The sequence below is a fragment of the Acomys russatus genome, chromosome 18 (assembly GCF_903995435.1).
Source record: "Acomys russatus chromosome 18, mAcoRus1.1, whole genome shotgun sequence".
In the NCBI taxonomy this organism is placed as follows: domain Eukaryota; kingdom Metazoa; phylum Chordata; class Mammalia; order Rodentia; family Muridae; genus Acomys; species Acomys russatus.
In genome coordinates this window covers 12280742-12302604 of record NC_067154.1, presented here as the reverse complement: position 1 = coordinate 12302604, position 21863 = coordinate 12280742, and the positions used below count along the sequence as shown (strand labels likewise).

At 50.4% G+C, this 21863-nt stretch overlaps 3 protein-coding genes across 3 annotated transcripts in view; 1 reads left to right on the top strand and 2 right to left on the bottom strand.

Annotated features, from left to right (window-relative positions):
* Positions 1-153: 153 nt before the first annotated feature.
* R3hcc1 (R3H domain and coiled-coil containing 1) lies at positions 154-17242 on the top strand. The gene is given in 15 exon segments (XM_051160590.1): positions 154-358; positions 2508-2575; positions 5706-5815; positions 8316-8416; positions 8419-8459; positions 8798-8925; positions 9324-9375; positions 9377-9462; positions 10236-10302; positions 10304-10441; positions 10443-10970; positions 12160-12332; positions 14517-14587; positions 15843-15938; positions 16942-17242. Coding segments are annotated over 15 exon segments (1998 nt in total). The 3' UTR covers positions 17076-17242.
* Positions 5434-5920, bottom strand: LOC127202144 (60S ribosomal protein L26-like). Its single transcript, XM_051160776.1, has one exon. It carries the CDS (start codon positions 5885-5887, stop codon positions 5507-5509), a length of 381 nt encoding a protein of 126 aa, XP_051016733.1. The 5' UTR covers positions 5888-5920; the 3' UTR covers positions 5434-5506.
* Positions 17243-20487: 3245 nt separating the features above from the next.
* Positions 20488-21863, bottom strand: part of Loxl2 (lysyl oxidase like 2) — a 92556-nt gene continuing 91180 nt past the window's right edge. The window contains exon 14 of the mRNA XM_051160775.1: positions 20488-21587. Coding sequence (XP_051016732.1) covers positions 21508-21587 — 80 coding nt within the window. The 3' untranslated portion in view covers positions 20488-21507. The remainder of the gene's footprint in view (positions 21588-21863) is intronic.

Below are 21863 nucleotides of genomic sequence, written 5' to 3'. Positions count from 1 at the left end.
CAGCTTCTTCCCAGCCGGGGAAGGTGACGGGTTTGCAGCTTTGCCCATCAAAGCCAGCCCGCTCTTCCACTCCTGAGGTTTCTAAAACAAAAGTTTTCTTATCTGCAGTGCCAGTTAAACTGCTCCCTGCCCTCTGCTTTACTGGGATTAAGAATGAGAGTCAAGCAAGCTTTACTCAGTGACCCCACGGCTGAGTGTCTGGAGAAACATTCTCTCCAGGATGTCTCTCTACATGCTTTGTCACGTGCCCTGGGCGTCTGTGGCTCTGAATGGGTCGGAGTCATGGCAGTTGCAGGGGTGGCTTTTGTGACTGGGTGCCATGACCTTTTCTATCTTAGGCAGATGGGGTGGAGAGAGGGCTAATTCATCTTTTGAACTTGAGTAGGAGAAACCTAAGTAAACTACAGGCCTCAAAGCGGGAAAGATGTGAAGTTTTTGCTTTGGCCCCATCATAAATTACGTGTTTTCTGGAATAAGCCACACAGTGCCACATTCCCTGTCTCTTGAGCCCGACATTCAACTGGTAGGCTCCCTGTTTGGATCTGGAAAGCGTATTACCGTGCATCCGCCACTCAGGGCAGGGGGCCTGAGCCAGAATGTGCAATAGGAGGAGGTGGTGCAGGCCTACTGCCTGCTGCCTGCTGTCCCAGGCCCTGCCCTGCCCTTCCCTGCCTCCTGCAGGAATATCTTTCCTCCCTCGGACTGCAGGGCAGGCAGGAGCAGTCGATCTGAATGCTGTGGTGGAAGCATGGAGAAGAAAAATGACAGCCACACTGCCAGCCTGCTGCCCAGGGACAATGACTGCCTGGGTCTCTTTGCCCTGTCTCTCCTGCATTAGGTGGCACAGAGCAGAGGGGACGGCTTTGCTTCAGCCAGGAGCACGGATCACTGTTGAACGAGTCTCTCCCACTCGGCTTTGGCGAATGGAAATATTGGGGGTGAAGAAAAACAATCACTATTTTTTTCTTTTTTAATCTGGTAAATAATTAAAAGAGAAAAACACCAGGTTTTGTTGTCTATTTTTTAGATAGTGTCCATTTTTTCCTTTTCTATTTGTTTTGTTTCGAGAAAGGATTTCTCTGTTTTAACCCTGCCTGTCCTGCATTTGCTATGTAGACCAGGCTGGGCTCAAACTCATAGCAATCTGCCGGCCTCTGTCTCCCAAGTGCTAGGATTAAAGGTGTGTGCCACTACCTCCCGGCACTTTCTTCTTTGGTTTTTTTCTCTCTCTCTCTTTCTTTCTTTCTTTCTTTCTTTCTTTCTTTCTTTCTTTCTTTCTCTCTTTCTCTTTCCTCTTCTCTTCTCTTCTCTTCTCTTCTCTCTCTCTCTCTTCTCTTCTCTTCTTCTTTCTCTCTCTCTCTCTCTCTCTCTCTCTCTCTCTCTCTCTTCCTCTCTCTCTCTCTCTCTGTTTTTAAATTAGGATCTCATATAGCTGAGACTGACCCTGGATTTTTGGTCCTTTGGCTTCCACCTATGTTCTAGGATCACAGCTGTGCAGCACTGTCCACAGCAGATTGTGTCATTGTGCCAAAGTCTTGCTCCTTGTTTCTGGGAGTCCCACATATATCCACACTTAGGCCCTTTTCCACCCTGGGCCTCAGGAAAACATGGAGTCACTGGGTAATGGCCTGGGCTGCAGGGAATCCTGTCTGTCCCAGTGAACTCTTCCTCCAGCCCTGGACTGTGCTCTTGGCTGTACCGTCTCCCAGGTTCTGTTTTTTCAACTGAGTATGACCCTGCCCATGTGATTGCTCCACACCACAGTCCAGCGCCAGCACTTCTTTACCTGCTCTGTGCATGCTGCTACCTGTGCCTGTGGAGGAAGGAGCAGGCCAGCTCTGCTACACATTGAGTGCAGCTCTGGCTGAGCGGGCAGGGGACCCACCCAGGAAAAAGTGTAAGGAGCATCAGCCAAGAACCCTCAGGAGAGCCTACAGCCCCAGAGTATGTCTGGAAGGCTGACACTGATTGACAGGGCATGCAGAGAGGTAGGGTGAAGCCCGATACGGAACTACTGGAAGGGCCCCAGGGTTGGTGAGCACCCTTACCTGGTTTTGTCTTCTGTTATCTGAGCTACCGAGCAGTCCTTACCCACCACCTGCCACAGGAAGGCCAGAGCACTGAGACAGTTTCATCTTCACTGGTTCCTAGTGTGCTGCCAGTTCCCTTCCTCATTTTCAGTTCTGCTCTGATCCTGGCCTGTGGCACCTACCCAGCCTGTGCCAGGGAGACAGACCACTTCCAACATCCAACGGACTTAGCCGTCAACCCCGTGGCCTGCCAGGCTTGTGTCTCTTTCCTGGGTTGTAGTAGAAATAGGCAGCTCTCGCCAGAGTGTCCCACTGCAGGGGCATGTCCTTTCTGAAGAACAGTGGGCCTCGCCTCTCCAGAGTGGTGAAATAGAACAAGAGGGACTAGGTGGCCCTGCTGACACTGCTGTGTGACAATGGCCAATTAGTCCTCTTGGGCCTTAGCTTCTTTTTTGCTTTTCAATTACGTGTGAGCAGGCATTACACCCGAGTGCAGGTGCCCACTGAGGCCAGAAACATTTCAACCCCTGGAGCTGGAGTTTCAGGTAGTTGTGAGCTGCCTGACGTGGGTGCTGGCAACTAACTAACCCCAGGTCCTCTGCGAGCCCAGTGCATGCTTTTAACTCCTGAGCCCTCCATCTCTCGGCTCCTACTTTAGTCTCTTCATCTGCATGATGGATGTCAGTAGTGACACCACCCTACTAGCATTGTGTCAGGAATGAATGAGCTGAATTAGACAGGGGTACAGGGTGCCAGGTACAGGGAAAATAGTATGTGACCTCACACACTGTCCATGGCTGGCCTCAAATTGAAGATCCTCCTGTCTTGACCTCCTAAGTGTTTGGATTACAGGCAAGTTACACCACACAGTTTCTTCTGGTCCTTTAAGATGGCCTAGAACTCAGGCTAGGCTGGGGCCGTGGTCTCCTAGGAACAGAGGGACGGACAACAACAACAACAAAACTACCTGCGATTTTGGTGGTACCCACAGGAGGCAAACAGGTAGAGCAGGGAATGGGGAATTTTTCACTGGCGTCTCCTCCCAGCCCCTCTGTCTTTCCCATCGCTTCCTGGCCCTGCCTTTACCCTTTCTCTGTAGCCTTCCCTCGCTCTGCTGTTGTGTTTTGAATGTGCAGGGTCTCTCTCCACACAGGTTTCTGTCTTTGAACACTTGGTGCCCAACTGACCATGCAGCCTTGACAGCTGATGTAGCCTCTAAGAGATGGAGTCTCTGGAATGAAATGGGTCTTTAGGGGCAAGCCTTGGGGTTTTTATAGGCCAGCCACACCTTTTCTTTTCTTTCTTTGTTTTCTTTTTGAGACAAGGTTTCTCTGTTAGTCTTGGCTGTCCTGGACTTGCTTTGTAGACCAAGCTGGCCTGGAACTCACAGCGATCTGCCTGCCTCTGCCTCCAGAGTGCTGAGATTAAAGGCGGACACCACCATGCCTGACCCTCCTGTTTTCTTTCTGCTTTCCAGCTGTGACAAGCTTTCCATACTGATGCTGCCATGCCATCCCTGCCATGGTGACCGGGTCCCTTCTTAAACTATGAGTCAAAACATCCTTTCTCCCTAGGCTTCTTGCTAAACTCACAGAGGCACTCGATCACAGCAAAAGGAAAATAAATGAATAATCTGCTTTGCCACCCTCACCCCCGCTGTGTTTCTGGGGGAACATCTCTTGCTTACAAGCATTTCCTAACTCGTTTTCTTGGGTTTGGAGGTTTAAAGGGTCTTCTGAAACCAATAAGGATTTCTGAAATAGATTTTGTGCATATGTGTGTATACATGCCACAGTCCACAGGCAGGGATCAGAAGCCTGTTTGGGATAGTCCGTTCTTTCCTTCCATGTGGGTCCCAGTGGTCAAACTCTGTCAGACTCAGCAGCAAATGCCTTCACTCACTGAGCCTTCTCTGGAGACTTCAATGATACTTTTAGTTTTATCTACATGCACATAGAGGAACACACACACACAAATTTTGATCTCATCAAAAATATCATTTTCCTTGGTTCTTTTTGTTTGTTTGTTTTTGAGACAGGGTCTCTCTGTGTAGCCTTGGCTGTCCTGGACTCAATCACTCTATCTTGGGTTTTTTTTTTTTTTTTTATTCATTTTGTTATATGTCTAAGTGTTTTGTTGGCATGTATGTGTATGCACCACATGTGTGCCAAATGCCCCAGAAGATCAGAAGAAAGCACTGGGTCCCCTGGAACTGGAGTTACGGGTGGTTGTGAGTTGGCACATTGGTGCTGGGAACAGGTCCTCTGGAAGAGCAGCACATGCTCTTAACTGCTGAGCCATCTCTCCAGCCCTTCCACCTTATTTTTTGAGACAAAGTCTATCATTGAACCTAGCTTACTAATTCAGGAAGCCTTTCCACCTAGAGAGCCAGATATCTTCCTGTCTTCACCTAACCCCCTTCCCCACCCCGCCCCACCCCCATCCCCCGCTGGGATTGCAGATATGCTTAATTTATCATGTGGGTTCTGGGGAATCCAAGCTTAGGTTCTTGTATTTATCCAGCAAGTACTTTACCAAGTGCGCCTTCTTTCTAGCCCCTCCCTACCTCTTATGAAGCCTCTTAAGATTCACTCATGAGGCCTACACTCTGATGATTGATCAAAGTTCTTTGTATATCAAAGTCTGACACTAACATAAACCTTCAGTGTTTAAACTCCTGCAGGAAGTGGTGGTGGTGGCACACACCTTTAAGGCAGAGGCCAGCCTGGTCTACAGAGTGAGTTCCGGGATAGCCAAGACTACACAGAGAAACTCTGCCTAAAACAAAACAAAACAAACAAAACAAAAACAAAACAAAAAAAACCCCAAATAAATAAATTAAACAAGCAAATATAAAGCCCCTGTGAGAGTCGGATGTTGTGCTGCATGTCTTTAGGAAGCCGAGGCGAACAGATCTGTGCACAGCCAGCCTGGTCTACATAGTAAGGCCCGTCTCAAAACAACAAAAACACTTCCTGCATAAATTTCAAGGAATAAACCATTTCAAGCTATAGCACTAAGTTACAAATACAACCAACAAAGAGGCCACGATTAGATCCTTATCTATGAATAAAGAAAACAAAATGAGAATGGCTAATACTTTACAAAAGAAAAAGGAGGAGAGAAGTGGAGAGAGGCTCCAGGCCAAGAGTAGAGAAGTCGGCTTTCATCGTGGTGTTTGTTGGCGCCCTCCCTTCCCCCCACTCCCCAATGTATAGTGTTTTGTCAGCTTGTACACCTGCCCACCAGAAGAGGGCACCAGATCTCATTACAGATGGTTATGAGCCACCATGTGGTTGCTGGGAATAGGACTCAGGACCTCCGGGAGAGCAAGCAGCCAGTGCTCTTTTTTTTTTTTTTTTTTTTTTTTTTGAGCAGTACTTAAACAGTCTTTAACGAGAGCTGTGCGTGAGAGGCCTCTACTCCTGCATCTTCTCGATCGTTTCCTTCTTGTATTTGCCCTTCTTCTTTCCTGTTTATCGGGACTTGGCTTTCCTTTCCAGGATCTTCTTCCGGTCTTTGTCCAGCTTTAGCCTGGTGATGACCACCTTGCTGGGGTGGATGCCCACGTGGACAGTTGTGCCATTAGCCTTTTCTCGCTGCAGTCGTTCAATGTAGATGACGTATTTTTTTCTGTATACCTGGACCACTTTGCCAATCTGCTGGCCTTTGTAGTGTCCTCGGACAACCTGCACTTCGTCGTCCTTCCGGATGGGCATGGACCGGACGTTGTACTTCTGCCTCAGCTCCTTGGAAAGGGGGGAAGACATGATCTTCCTCCGAATGTGAGAGGGGGCATTGAAATGGCGTTTGCGGTTCTTGCTCCGGTCAGAAGTCACGGAGGGGTTGAACTTCATTTTGGCGGCTGCGATCCAGCGATGGCCGCAAGAGGAAAGCGCCAGCCAGTGCTCTTAACCACTGAGCCACCTCTCCAGCCCTGGCTCTCTATTTTTGAGTAAATCTGGGGAAAAAAAAATACAGCTGTTTTTGTGTTTTACCAAGAGGCTTGGGAGGTGAGCTGTGCACAGCCGCTGCCAGGTATGTCCCAGCTTCAGTACCCTTAGGCCTTCAATACCCTTAGGCCGAGCAGGAGTGCTCCATCTATCACCCTGTGTCTGCAAGTTTGAGACTGCCCATCAACACCACAGTTTCTAGAATTTTCTGGTGTCAATGTATTTTTCCTTTAAAATTCCACAGACGTTATTCCATTTTATTCTGGCAATGATTTGCTACAGAAATGTACAAAGCACTTACTTTTTCGTCACATATATATGCTATATGTATGTAATCTGTAAACAGATTTTTAAAAATTATTATATTTTTAATTATGTGTATTTGTGTACATGCTGCCCATGTGTGGTACCAGTGCCTATAAAGGCCAGAGAATCCCTGGAACAAGAGTTGCAGACAGTTGTGAGCAGCATAAGATGTGTGCTGGGACCTGAACTAAGGTCCTCTGTAAGTGTCGCATGTACTCTTAACCACTGAACCATCTCTCCAATTCCAAAGGAAAACATTTTTTTTTTTTTTTGTATAATCTGCATCAGTGATTTGTTTACTTATATTCTGGAACACCATTTTGATCTGTACATTCGTGTTTTCTTTTGTTTAAAGAAAACATCTTGTTTGTATTTTTCCCATTACTTTCTCAGGTATGTTAATTTCTGGTGTGAGGGTCTATATTTGTAGTGTGTATGTGTGTATGTATGTGAGTGTGTGTGTGTGTGTGTGCGTGTGTGTGAATGGGTGTGTGTTCACACCCATGGGTGTGTCTGTAGATGTGGGAATGCACACGCAGGCAAGCACGTGGTGGGACGGCAACCTCCAGCGACCATCCTCAGGCACCTTCCACTTTTCTGTTTTGTTTGAGACAGAGTCTCTCATTGGCCTGGAACTTTGCCACATGGGCCAAGTGGCTGTGAGCTACCAGGGCTCCGCCTGCCCCCCTCCCCCCTCCCGGCCCCTATCCCGCCCCCATGAGCTGAATATATTGGCAGTGTAATTTTCAAATTGCAATGGGTTTATTTTAATCCCATTGTAAGCTGAGGAATATGTGCAATTGTTGACCAACATGGGTTCTTCTTCTTCTCCTTCTCCTTCTCCTTCTCCTTCTCCTCCTCTTCCTCCTCCTCCTCCTCCTCCTCCTTTTTCCTCTTCTTCTTCTTCTTTTATGTGAACTTCTGTGTCTGGTGAACTGGCCCTTTTATCATTATTCCTCGTTGTTACTTGGTAAGGCCCTGGACCTTATCCCTGACTTCTCCTTCCCTGAACCCACTCTAGTAGGGGACCAAAGAGCTGAGTGCAACCCCATGTAGCTTGGATTCAATCTTTGATCTTTCAATCATGTTTCCTATGTTGAGTAAAATTCTAGAAGATACCAGCTTCTCTCACTGACCAGAGTCACCTAGTTTTATTGAACTTTTGGCTTCTGTGCCCTACTCTTGGTCGCTGCATCAATACTCTAAAGGTGTCTTGGTCATACCTCTAAGCAGTGGTTTGGCAAGCACAGCAGACCTGGATTTTGATGTTCAACTCTAACCAGCATATTAGTGACTACCAGACCCAGCTGCCCACCTGGAGCACACCTTGTGTCACTGTGTGACAAGAGGTCTTTGCAGGTCTCTCTTTGAAGGAGGAGAGATGACGTAGTGGGAAAGATTTTGGATATAGTGCTTAGAGACTTAAATATGTTCATGTGTAAGACTGTTTTGTCTGCTTATGTGTATATGGGCCATCTCTATGCCTGGTGCCCTCGGAACTCAGAAAAGGGTGTTGGATCTCCTGGAATCGGTGTTACTGATGATGCCATCATGTGGGCACTGGGAACTGAACCTAGGTCACCTCAAAAGCAGTAAGTGTTCTTAACACCTGAGCCATTTCCCCAATGCCCTTTAAATTAAAAAAAAAAAAATTTTTTTTTTTTTACTTATTTGTACATGTGCTCCAAGTGTGTGTCCATGAGCCAGTGCACTTGGACCCTGAAACCAGAGAGCAGCTCACTTTCTGAATCTCTAAACCATCTTCCCAGCTGCAGCCTCCCTTTTCTCTAGGTTCTGGGTCAAGGGAATCTAAAATTACAACTATATAATGCTGTGACTATCTAGTGCGTAGCAGCTGTTCAAATTACTGACTTTGGAATCAGAGCCACTTTTGACTTGTGAAACGCTAGACAAGTCATATCACCCTTTTGGGTCTCCATTTTTCAAAGAGTATAATCACTTACTCGCATCTTTGCGAGAGAAGCCCTATGCTTTTGGGTTAATGGCCGCTGTGCCCCTGCCCCAGCTCTATACAAGACAAGAAACCGCCCCTCTGCGGCAAGTGCGATACCTCCTCCCGGCCGCACGATGGCGCTGAGCCTGCTGGGAAGAAGGGGGCGCTCAGGCTCCTGGGACCCTGAGCGCGGCGGCAACTTTCCGGGCTGCCGTGGTGAGTGAATGCTGTGGGTGTTGGGGCTTCCCGGCTGCCCCCACCCCCAGTCGCGGTTGGGAAGGGCGGCTGAGTGTCGAGGGGAGGTTTCAGAAAGCTGCGTCCGAGAACTGGAAAGCCCTGGTAGCACGAGAGGAGACGAGGTGGGGCTGGGAGCAAGGGACCCAGCCTGACCCTGGACAGGAGCACACTCGGCCGGGCATTCAGGCGCCTCCCATCCTGCTCCACAGTGGCCAGGGATGCGAAAGTCTCCGAAGTCCTTGCTGCAGGGACACTTGGGGCTGGGGGCAGCCTCCGGGCCTATATTCTGATCCCAGCCTTGTCCACTGTCCCCACAGGCTCTGCCATCTGTCACCCTGGCCCTTCTATGCTTGGACGGTGTCTTCCTCTCCTCGGCCGAAAATGACTTCGTTCACCGGGTCCAGGAGGAGCTGGATCGCTTTCTACTGCAGAAGCAGCTATCCAAGTATGGGGACCGAGGCGCGTGGGGGGGGGGGGCGCAGCTTTAATGTTAGAAAGGACAGGGTTTGCCCCTCCCCCAGGTTCTGTGCCCAGATAACTGGCTGGTCCACCGGCTTAGGCCCTGCCTGACCTGAGCCTTTAGCCTCTGCCGCCTTGTCCAGCCACATCTTTCCTTTGTGTTTGGGAGCATCATCCCACCGAGGCTGAAGTACCCACCCTCTTTGGGATGATGGTAACTCTAGGTCCCTGTGATCTACTTTGCAATTAGGCAGGGACCGGCTTGGGCACAGTGAGCCTGGTGTTAAACCCCCATAAACCTGGGAGTGGCCTCCCTCGGTGGGAATCAGGCCCAGAAGCTGGACCCGCAACGTTGGCTTAATACTCCTTTTGGTCCCTTCCCAGGGTCCTTCTTTTCCCCCCAGTCTCCAGTCGCTTGCGTTACCTGATTCATAGAAACAGCCGAGAATTTTGATCTCTTGAGCAGCTTCTCTGTTGGGGAGGGCTGGAAAAGGAGGACAGTCGTCTGTCACCTGGACATCAGGTGTGTTATCCTACCATTTTGGAGGGTTCTCAGCAGTTTTTCTTTTCTTTTTTCTTTTTTTTCTTTTTTTTTTTTTTTGCAGGGGGGGGGTAGGGAGGGGGGTGGGGAGGGGAGAGTGATGATTGCGCTAACTGCCTAGCGGGGGTGGGGGAGTGGGGGGATGAGGGGGGTAGAGCTGGGCCAGGACACCCAGTCCAGGACACCCCACTCCCCACCCCACCCCACCCCACCCTTGTGTGAAGTCAGATACAGCTGACATGGTGAAATCAGCTGTTCATGTTGGGCCAAAGGAAAGAGACTGCACACAAGCAGTTGGACTAGTAAGGGCGGGTCTATACCTCTCTGTTCTGTTGTGAGCTTCTTCTCCAGAGAGGTCTTGGTACAGGGGAAGAAGCTGCCAGCTGGTAGTCATCCCTATTCCCATGTGCATCTCACAGGATGGACATCTTTTCATTGTGACTCTGATCCTAGTAACAGCCCCTAAGCAAGTATTAGCCTTGTTTAGTGTGTAGCCGAAGATTCAGCACCCACTGGTTTGATTGTGGTATTCGTGAGGGAGCTCCTTTGGTTGGTCAGGGATGGCAATTTGCTTTTGTCACAGTGTCTTTGTAAGAGATTTTGTTTGTTTTTGTTTTGTTTTTGAGGGTCATTTCGGTTGTGACTTTTGCTTAGTGCTGACTTGACAGTTGTCACACCTGAATGGTATAGGTGGCTCCGGTAAGCCATTTTGCTGTGGACCCAAACATGCCCTGAAGCTCCTGTTCCTGCTCCAGGGTACCCAGTTCAGATGGCCCTTCTGGTCCCTGCCGCCCTCCCACCTCCCATCCCAGCAAGTACCGTGGGTCCTCGGTACAGCTCACATCAGGGAGCAGCTGCTGGTCCCCGAGGTGCTCCTGCTGGCCGATGGCATCGAAGACGTAAGCCGGACCAGGCTTTGTATGTGCCCCGGGTGCTACGCAAGCAAGATGAACCAGTGGCACCCCTCCATCCCTGGCCTGAGGGGAGAGGACCCAGCTGATGGAGTTTCAGAAGAGCCAAGAGGGACTGGTGCTGGGGACCCCGAGGCTCATCAGGGGGTTCCCATGTTGGTAACTCAGGGAACAGAGCTCCTGAAGCACCCAGACGCAGACTGTGCAAATGATTCACAGCTGGAGCTGGGTGACACTGAGCCCTCTGAGAATCCTTCTAAGAAGGAACACGGGGTGGAGACAACCACACAGCAGAGGTCCAGCCCACAGCTGGCCGCGGAGGAGGAAAACAGGAACCTGGCGGACCAAGAGGAAGAAAAGGTAGAGGGGGAAGAGAAAGAGAAGGTGGGTGAGGAAGAAGAGGATGTGGGCAAGCAGGAAGAGAAGGCAGATGATGAGGAAGAGAAGACTGATGCGCAGAGAGGCAAGGTGGATGCGGAGGAAGACAAGGTGGATGGAGATGAAGAAAAGATGGATGGGGAAGATGAGGATGAGAATGGTGATGCCAACCAGGACGATCTCAGTGAGCTGTTGCAGGAGGTGATGAGGCTCTTGAGCCTAAAAAAAGGGAGGGTGGAGGTGAGGTGGGTGTGGCCTCAGGTATATAGGAGAAGGGCCTTGGGGTGGAGGTGAGGTGGGGTGTGCTAATGGGACTTGTAGAATGGCTTGGGCCTGGGTGTTGGGTAAGAGGAGTCGCTTAGAGAACCTGGAGAAAGAATGGTGTATTTGGGTCCCAGCCCAACCATTTAAGAGATGGTTAGCCCTAAGCAAGTAATTTGCTTTTTTTTTTTTTTTTAAATATTTATTTATTTATTATGTATATAGTGCTCTGCCTACATGTATACCTGTATGCCAGAAAGTGGCATCAGATCTCATTATAGATGGTTGTGAGCCACCATGTGGTTGCTGGGAATTGAACTCAGGACCTTTGGGAGAGCAGCCAATGTTCTTAACCTCTGAGTCATCTCTCCAGCCCTGTCATTTGCTTTTTTTTGTTTTGTTTTGTTTTGTTTTTGGTGTTTCGAGACAGGGTTTCTCTATGGAATAGCCCTGGCAGTCCTGGAACTGTTTTTGTAGACTAGGCTTACCTCGAACTCACAGAGATCCACCTGCCTCTGCCTCCCCAGTGCTGGGATTAAAGGTGTGCGTCACCATGCCCGGCCCATCATTTGCTTTTTAAAGTCTGTTTCCTCATATGAAAAAAAAAAAAAAAGGTATTATACATTTCACAAGAGAGTGAAGACAGAGTCTGTGCGGGTGCTTTTCTCTGTTGGAGAAAATCCTCCTCCTGCGTAGAGCTTTGCCTTAGAAACTGCATTTCCTCGGAACCATGTGCGCCTCTTGGATTGCTGGTTTCTATATAGCCTTTGAGAATATTACATTTTCAGTAAGGAAACTAAAGGAGAACTTTCGTCCAGTTCTTTTCTCTGAAGATCATGCAGTTTTGGGCACATTACTTCATTCTTTGTCCCTGCACGTTGCCATCTGTAAAGAGGATATAGAGAGAGCACACTTTTCAAGATTAGCTGAAACAGGCACAGTCGGCAGTCATCCAGTAGGGACCCCAGAAAACCAAATACCCTCCCCTAAAACACCCACATTCTGAGAAACCAAGCTGCCATACCCAGCCAGATTCCTACCAAGCAGACTCCTCCCCCCAGAAAGCACAGGGATTGGGGGGGGGCTGTGGGTGCGAGCTCCCCCTTGCCAAAGGTCTGTTCGCTCCCAGATCACAGCCAACCTGACGGAAAAGGAGATTGAAATAGAGAGGATCCGCCTGGACACATCCTCTTTCGCAGAGGAGCTACCCGGGGAACGGGACTTGGCCCACGTGGTGGAGATCTATGACTTTAAGCCAGCACTCAAGACAGAGGACCTGCTGGCCACCTTCTCGGAGTTCCAGTGAGTACTAAAGGTTCGGGGAGGAGGAAGCTGGGAGGAGTTAGGAACGCCCTTCCCTGCTAGGGAAGATTGCCTGCCCACCCCCCCCCCCCCCCAGAAGAAAGGCAGAAGGTAGGTGTGAGGTCTGGGCCTCTTGCTGTGGGGCAGGTCAGCCGGATGGCTCAGACTTAGGGAGGGAAGGGTTGATGTTTGAGCACTGACAGTTTCAAACTAGACCTGGGCCAAGATCTGCACGTGCATAGCCTGCTGGGACCACTAGGCCTTCGTCAGTCTCAGGACATAGCTGTCCATATGCCAGTAGGTTACTGGGTCTGCAGTAGCCTGAGGGCCATCCTGGTATGACAACTGTTTATGGGGCACCTGGCTTGAGTAGGTCCAGTGTAGCCTGGAGGGATATTCTTAGGGGCAGGACTTCTTGACTTCCCTAAATCCTCATGGATTCAACCTTGTGCCATTTTTTTGTTTTTCTTTCTTGAATTTCTTCATTTTCCTTTGTCTTTGTTTTATCTGTGTGGGCTTTTTAAAGCCCCTTTCTAGGAGAGGGCCTTTAAAGAGAGCCACCTGGAGAGGTAGCTCAGAAATTAAGAGCACTTGCTGTTCATGCAGAGGACCTGGGTTTGGGTCCCAGCACCCACACAATGACTCAAAATCATTGGTAACTCCAGTTCTAGGAGATCTGTGGGTACCAGGCACACATGTGGTGCACATTTACACACGCAGGAGACAAAACAACCATACACATAAAATAAGTCTAATTAAAGTAAAATAAAAGCTCCTTTCTTCCTGCCCCTGCTTTCTGACACTGCTTCCCATACCACTGTCCCCTGTCCTCTGCACCTGCGTTGAAGGGACAACTGAGGGGGTAGCACAGTTTACGTTTTCAGCTGTCTCCAACTATGTAGCTACATGGGGCCACCCATCACTGAGCCCTTGCCAAGTGGGCAGTGTGAAAAGAGGAGCTAGACCAGTCCAAAGCTGCTCCTTGCTTCTCCCAGGCAGAGTCTGTGGTGCCTTCCTAAGCAACGGGGAGAGCGCTAACCAGAGCCATGTCTCTGATATGCTTGTGTGGGCCTATCTCCTGTCCTACCATGCAAGCCTTTTTAGGTTTCTTACTGAGAGCCCATACCCAGCCCGGCTATGGCGGTATCGGTGAAACCTTTTTCACCCTTTGCCTTGGGCTACGGTGAGCCTTCCAGTACTGGCTCCTTCTGTTTCAGGTGCTGACTGGCAACCCACCTCAAGTGTTTACAGGATGCATTGGTCTCTCTGAAGCTGAGTGGCGAGAAAACATGCAAATGATCCTCTCTTTAATGGAGGGTGTGGGTCTCCTCTTCCCTGGGGCGGGGGGGGGGGGGGGGGCGGCGCTGATGGCCACCAGCCCACCGAGGCAAGAGGAGCAGAAGACGAGGCCCAGGGCTTGGAAAGCCAGAAACAGGATGGAGGTCAAACACTCCGGGAACCACTCCAGGAGCTAGTTCAACCTTACACAGGGAGAACAAAGGCTATGTAGTCCCCGGAGAGTGGTTGGAGCGCTTCCAGGATAGGTGGACATAATGGGTTGAAATCAGGCACTTTAAGAATGCTTGTTTCACCAGGCGTGGTGGTGCACACCTTTAATCCCAGCACTTGGGAGGCAGAGGCAGACCGCTCTCTGTGGAGTTCAAGGCCAGCCTGGTCTACAGAGTGAGTCCAGGACAGCCAAGGCTACACAGAGAAACTCTGTCTTGATTAACAAACAAACAAACAACAAAAAAAGAATGCTTGTTTTGCTCTTGGCAGCACGCTCCTACCATATGAACGGGAACACAGCACCTAATTGTCCTATAGGTGCAGGGAGGGGAGAGCTAGCAGGGAGCTGTGTCAAGGGCCATATCATATATCAGATGTGGTTAGGGGCATGATATCTAAAGATACTCACTCTCCAGATGGAGTCAGGCAGAGAGCCGAGGCCCTGCTGGGGAGAGGGAGCCCTACACCTAACACCGAGCTCAGAGTGGCCATTTGGACCAGGAGGACTGCAACCTCAAATAGCGGGGACCTTCCAACAGAGGACACAGCTTTATCTTGGGGTTTGAGTCAGGAGGGACCGTGTCTGAAGGACCCATGACCTAGTCTGCAGGGTCTGAGGAGAAGGGGTCTTGAGCACTGGCCTTGGTGAGCTCCTGTGTCCTCTTCCCCACACAGGGAGAAGGGGTTCAAGATCCAGTGGGTGGATGACACTCACGCCATCGGCATCTTTCCCTGCCAGGCCTCAGGTAAGGATCTGGCTTCCTGTTGGGCTCTGCTTCTTCTCCAGTCGCCATTGAGAGTGGAGGTGCCTGGGTTCCCTGGGTGGACCGCCACTCATGTCCAGGTGTAGGCTACCTTGAGCCCATGGGCATCTTGATGCTGGGGCCTATGGTCTGGAAATCTCCACAAGTCTTTGGCCTTTCTTCTTTCTGTTGGTTCCTTCAATGCAGAAGTATTAGGACCAGTGACAGTTACTGATCAGGTGGCATGGGCCAAGCCACAGGGCCTTCCGCACATTGAATGAAAACATCAGGTACTATTGCTTTGTGTCACAGGTGTTTGGCATGGGCCTCGGGCAGGTGTGTTTTCAGTTTCCACTTCAGCCTCGTGTGTGGGGCCTGTCGCCCCATCTCAGACAGAAGGCCGAGGTTTCAAGAATGCCAAGGTCTATGTGGGATTACAGCTCTCTCACTGTGGAAGCTGGGGCACCATGCAGCCTCCTCACTGTGACCCCAGTACCCCTTGCCCCCTCCAGCCACTGTCCCATGCTAGTCCCTGCCATCCCACTGTCACTTTGGATGTATTTATAAATAAGACCCTCCCCTCCTGAGCCATGTATGCACATAGAGCCTTCTGCATATCAGAGCTGGAAGCACCCTACTTGGGTTTGGCCTGGGAAAGCCTGGAGTTGGGGGTGTGGAGGAGCAGAGGCAGTGGTAGGGAGGGAACCCTTGGAAGGGAGGTTGGGGAAAAAAAGGCCAAGTGGTCACTGAGAGCCATGGAAGAATGAGCTCTGGCTGGGGTGGCCTGGGCTGCCTCCTAGGCCTGACGTAAACAGTATAGCAAGAGTGAGTCATGCCGTGGCCTCAGTTTCCTTGTCCATGTAACACATCTGCTAGGTCCTGATGTCAGGAGCACCTTGGTCCAATGTGGGTGGTGCAGGGAGCACTGTTAATCCCTGGGGCTCTTGGGGAAATAGAAGGAGAGTCTGGTTTAAGCTCTGGCTTTCATGGGCTGAGCTTGTCCATCTTGCTGTGAGAATCTGAACACTGGGCTGGGGCATCGTCCAACGGCAACTGCGGTAGTACCCCCACCCCTTCCGTTTTGTAGGGATCTGGGTCATGAGGTGAGATTGTCAGCCTTACTGAGCTAGACCAGAGGCAGAGCAGCTGGGACTGGGTGTCTAAGAGTGGCTGTGGTAGAGGTGATGCCTGTCTTCCAGACCCATAGAGGTTTCACCCCAGCACAGGAGTCATCCCATCTCTTCCATCCTTTCTCCAGCTGCTGAGGCCCTGGCTAAAGATTTCTCCATGCTCAAGATCCGGCCGCTCACACAAGGAAGCAAGCAGTCCAAGCTCAGAGCCTTGCAGAGGCCAAGTAAGGCTAAGCCTGTCCCTCCGCAGGGAGGCTGTGCGCATGCTTATGTGTTTGGTTTGTTTCCCCTTATCTCCTGGCTCTTCAAGAGCCTGGGGTACAGCAGCTACTGTCTATGTTTGCCCTTGAGCTCATACCGTCCTCTGGTCACTGATCTAAGAACAGCCCAGCCTTCCTTCTAGAGGGCCATGAAGACTGGACTCTGTAAAAGTGCTTGGGCCAAGCCGGGAGTGGTGGTGCACGCCTTTAATCCCAGCACTCGGGAGGTAGAGGCAGGCAGATCTCTGAGTTCGAGGCCAGCCTGGTCTCCAAAGCAAGTCCAGGACAGCCAGGGCTGCTACACAGAGAAACCCTGTCTCGAAAATAACCCCTCCCCCCCAAAAAAAAGTAATTAGGCCCTAGATCAGCCCTAGATGGGACCTTGGTTCTGTTACCTCAGTTGACCTCGAGTGAGTCATGTGTACAGGAACAAGATGCCAAGTGTCAGCCCCTTCCCATCCCTCTTGCAGAAAACACGGTGGGGACTCTGAGGTCAGTTTTTATGGCAGCAAAGATGGAACCAGCAGAATGGGCCCAGGGGAGGCCTGCCCAAGCCAACCATGCCACTGAATGGCGACCTGACCTTGTCCTAGACTCCATAGAAACAGTCACATCTTTATGTCCAACAGTCCAGGTGTCCCATCCTGACTGTTTCCTCCCAAAGAGGCCTGAAGAGAGAGGGAGGCTAGGATGTAAGTTCCTCCTCATCCACGCTGCAGAGATCAACCAGGGTGGTAGGCCGGGTAGGTTTGTGTCAGGTCCCACAGGGAGGCAGAAATACAGGCCTGGAGTCCTCCTGCATCCCTCTCACGAGCACCTGGCTGCTATGGGCCCAACTGGGCCCTAGCCTCTGCTATATACCATTAGACATGGGCTCACCCCATGCCTTTCAAGGCTGCCCTGTCACCTAGAGGAGAGACAGCCCTAGCCTTGAACCCAGGTCCCACCCACTGGGTCTTTCTTTCAGAGCTCCTGCAGCTAGCAAAGGAGAGACCACAGACAGATTCAGCGGTGGCCCGCAGGCTGGTGGCCCGGGCCCTGGGCCTCCAACACAACAGAAAGAAGGAACTGCCTGCTGCCCCAAGTCTCCTGCCATCTTGAGGCCCCAGGCCCTGCTGTCCAGACTAGGCTGGGCCCCAAGACAACACGTCTACAGACACCAGGACAGCCCCTTGCCCTCCTTGGAGCTGCTGTGGGGTACATCAGGCTTCAGTTGACTTGGTCCCAGAAATTGAGAAGAAATAAAAATTTACAGTTGTTGTATTGTTGCTTGCAAGTGTGGTCTTCAGGGACACTAGAGGGCGCTGTCCCATTCTTACTGTGGGTCTGTGGTCGCTGAACACCAGCTCACCTTGCTGGAAGATCCCATTGTAACTTGGGAAGTTTTTGTGCACAGGTGGCCCTGTTTGGGAAGTCGGATGGTATTTGCTCCATGCCACCCACCCAGTCTCCCCCATTTCAGGAACCCGAACATGGCACCCTGTGCTGCAGGGCGGCAGTGGGTGTGGTGGTACTTGGGCAAAAGTAAGCGCTAACAAAGCTGAGAGGTGAGACCTGAGTGCGTGTTAAGTGTGGCCCTCAGAAACAGGCCTAGAGACATCCTTGTGGGACAGGACAGTGCTCTCCTTTCTTGAGCCTTGGTGTAGCATTGGAGGCACTGTGGCCCACTCTGGAGTTTGGCAGTCGTTGTCCATCTCAGGTTTGCTGGGGGCAGCACACTCAACACAGGAGCCCTTAGGGTGGGCTAGAGCCCCCGCTCTGCTGTGCACACTCTCTTCCTTTGTCCTGTGACTGGCTGCCCTGCCTGGTGCTGACACACTCCTGTGTCCTCACCCAAGTTTCGGTAAAGAGCAACTGTTGAAGAAGGGCCACAGCTGACCTCTGCTGCTGTTCAGTCCACTCAGATGGCTTGTCAGGGCCGGAGCCTGTACTGGTGTAGCCCTCCAGGTCACGGGGAACTTTGGAAGACACAGGGACCGTTCCCCAAAGTGTGAAACTAAGTATGTCCGACACGCTTTGGCGTAGGAGACCCTGGGCCCAGGGGCAGTTGTTCAGATGAAACCAAGGTACATCAGGAACATTCACCCAAGCCTCAATGGATGTGGGTCCTGGTTGGTAGCACTGCTAAATTGAGAACTTACGATTGACATTGTCAGTCTTATGTGGTGGTGCACGCCTTTAATCTCAGCACTCAGGAGGCAGAGGCAGGTGGATCTTTGTGATTTTGAGGCCAGCCTGATCTACAAAGTGAGTCCAGGACAGCCAGAGCTACACAGAGAGACCCTGTCTCAGGAAAAAAAAAATTGACATTGTTCTCACCCCATCATGAGCCCAGGAACACGAGAGCCAACTGACAGTGGCCCAAACCATGAACCCAAGGGAACACTTTCCTCCTTACACATTGTTTCTCTAGGGTATTTGTCACAACAGAACAGTTTCAGAATAGTTACACAGGTATAGACAAAAATGGTGTTATTCACTAGGGTTGTGTGTGGCTAACTTTTATCATGAAGACCGGATTTAGAATCCTGAGGGGGACAACATTTCTGGGTGTCTCTATTAGGGCATTTCCAATTGAGGAAATATGAAAGCACCATCCCATGGGTTGGGGGTCCTTGAGTAAATGGAAAGTCACATTGTTAGCATTCTCTTTTCTTGGCCCATTGAGCTTTGAGCAAGCAGCTTCCAGATCCATCTGCCATAGCTTCAAACTGTTCCAGCCCTCAAACCATGCGTCTAAGCCTGTGTGGTTGCAGCAACCAGAAGGGTAACCCAAGTCGGACCTGCCATTGGTGGTGCAGCAGGAGACAGCACAACATCATTGACAGCAGCCTGAAGTCCCCTTCCTTCCCCCTTAGGGACCTCTGGACCCTCGACTTCACTGCAGAGAAGAAATTCCAGACGAGGCAGAATGAAGCAGAGTTAAAAGTTTATTTAAAATACTTTAAATATAAAATTAAGTTACAGGGGCTAATAGGTGCTCGGGGAAAGAGTTAAGGCTCACCCGAGAGCTGGGGTGTGGGCTTCTCAAAGGTCCGTAAGTGTCTAGTGACTATCTGTACACGGGTTCCAAAGCCTTTGGTATTGCTCGATGGGTTTCTACGTCCCACCCCCAATCTCTTCCCCTTTTTGATTGTGAGATTATAGAGTGGTTCCAGAGGTGATAAGATGAAACCATGGGTCATAAGGGTAGCATACGGGTCTTGAAATATGCCTTTTACCTTAAATGGGGTTTCTAGGAGATTGTATGTTTATGGCTAAGAAAGGAGGAAAGGTCATTTACACTTTGGCCTTAAGCATAATTTCTTGCTATTTTAACATTCTTACTTGAAATATCTCTATACAAAAGGAACACTGTCTCTGTATTAGCACCATTCACAACGTTGTTATCTGTGTTGGGGTTCTCAGCTGGCAAAAGCTTCAAGTAGACTCTGAGGTGAAGGGCCCCTTCCACGTGCCCCATGATTTTCTCTTCCTATCCTGTCTCAGAACCAACCAAATCTTGTCACCCGCTTGGAATGCATGCCTTGCTATTCAAATTGTGGCTATGGTTGGCATGGAACACAGATGTCGGTTTAACTGGAAGAGGTTGCTATAGATAGCCTTGATGTTCACCTGGATGGGATTTAGAACCACCATGGCAACACCTCTGGGTGGGTCTACGGGGGTGCTTCCAGAAGAGGTTTAATAGAAGAGGGAAGGCCCACCCTAAACACCAGTAGCACCATCCCACGGGCTGGGGTTGTAGGCTAAATACAAAAATGAAAGCAAAGGGAGCACCAGCATTCACCATACTGCTTCCTGACTGTGGACACATGACCGGCTGCCTCCTGCACCTGCCACACATGACCCGCTGCCTCCTGCACCTGCCACCCACCTTTCCCACTATGGAGGACTGCGCTCTTGAACTGTAAGCCCATCCCTTAAGCTGCTTTTGTCAAGTATTTTGTCATAGTAAGGAGAAAAGTAACTAATACAGGAGATTAGTATTGGGGGGTGGGGGAGGGCATTGATCTGATAAGCATGGCCATTGAGTTCTTGAGCGTCAGTAATAGGTTTGAGGGAGAAATCTGGAAGAGCTTGCAACTTTGGGCCTGAAAGCCCTAGAGTGCCGAGAACAGAGACCTGAATGGGCTATTCTGGTGGGAGTTCGGAAGACCAGAATGCCAAGAGAGATGTGGACAGTGGAGGCCTGGTACCTGAGGTTTCAGTGGGGACCAAGGACTATCTGTCAATCTGGAACTGAGCTGGAAGCCAGTCACCCTGGCAAGGATCCAGCTGCATCCTGTCCGTGTTCTGAGCAGTCCAGTGAGTCTTAAGAGTGATGGACTGCCGGGTGTAGTGGCGCACGCCTTTAATCCCAGCACTCGGGAGGCAGAGGCAGGCTGTGAGTTTGAGGCCAGCCTGGTCTACAAAAGTGAGTCCAGGACAGCCAAGGCTAACACAGAGAAACCCTGTCTTGAAAAACAAAACAAAACAAAACAAAAAACAAAAAAAGAGTGATGGACTAATTTGTTTGGCGGAGGACATTTTAAGACAGGGTAGCAATCAAGCCTGTGGTACGGTTCCACTCACTGCTCTTCTTCAGGCCCACAGGGAAAATGAGTAACGGGAGCAGAAAGATACAGAAAAGCGTGGCTCAGTAAGGAAAAGAACATGTACAAGTTTAAAGCAGCTGAGAAAGCCAAGTACTGAGAAAGCAGCTCTAACTGTTAAAGGGTGTGTTGCCTTACACACGCACGTGAAGTCCTGGGTTTGATCTCCAGCACTCTGGCAGTGGAAGTGGGAGGATCACAAGGTCAAGGTCATCCTAGGCTCTTTAGTGGGTTTGAAACCAGACGCCTCATGCTCCTGTTGCAGTGCCATCTTTGCCACGCACGACAGACTGGGCCCTCAAACCACAAACCCCAAAAAGCCTTCCTTCTCCAAGTTGATTCTGTCAAGAAGTGTGTTTGTACAATGAGGGAAAAATACACTTAGTACAGAGGTCCCGATAATTCAAGTTTTCCAGAAATGACCTAAGAAGGGGGAAATGGAATTTTGCTTGACCACCTCTGCAGTTGCTAAGTTCACACGTGTGCCACATCTCCAGAAGAAAATGGCCCATTTATGCAGAGCATGGTGATGTCACACTTAGGCGATGCCAACGCTTGGATGGGATACGCTGCTCATAGCTTGCTATCCACTTCCCATAGCCTGGTGCCAGAACCCTTGCCCCTGAGGCCTCAAGACAGGGACAAGGAAGCAGTGCCCAGTGAATGAAGGAGCACCGCTCTTCTCAGCTGGATCTGGCTAGCAGTGAGGTGGCAATTGGTATGTCCCCCAGGAGACACTGTCACCTGAAGTCAGTAGGTGACCATTAAGTCATTTTTCTTTTCTTCTTCTTCTTCTTTTTTTTTTTCCTCTTTTTTCTTTCTTTTTGAAACAGAAGCTTGGTCTAATGTCCAGAGTGGAAATCTCATGGCGATCCTCCTCCTCAGCCTGAGTGCAGGGATTATAGGCATGAGCCATCATGCCTGGCCCAGGGGCGTCTTCACTGCACAGAGAGCTGATTATTTAGAAGGCCACTGAAGTGTTCGAACTTCTGTTCTGTCTCCTCACTGAAGGCTCCACCTGGAATGCAGGGGTCAAGGAGACCGAATTAGGTACAGGCTCAGCTGTGGCCCCTCTGGGCACTCCCCAGTGTGGCACTAGTGAGTGCTAGAGACAGGCATTCAGCAGGTACCATGCCAAACTTCAGAGGGTATTTAAATAGACACAGTGGTAGCACATGCCTTTAATTACAGCACCCGGAAGGCAGAGGCAGGTGGATCACTGTGAGTTTGAGGCCAGCCTGGTCTACAAAGCGAGTCCAGAACAGCCAAGGCTACACAGAGAAACCCTGTCTCC

Bases quoted from the DNA above. Each gene is read 5' to 3' on its own strand.
- LOC127202144 (XM_051160776.1), bottom strand. From the start codon at position 5,887: ATGAAGTTCAACCCCTCCGTGACTTCTGACCGGAGCAAGAACCGCAAA.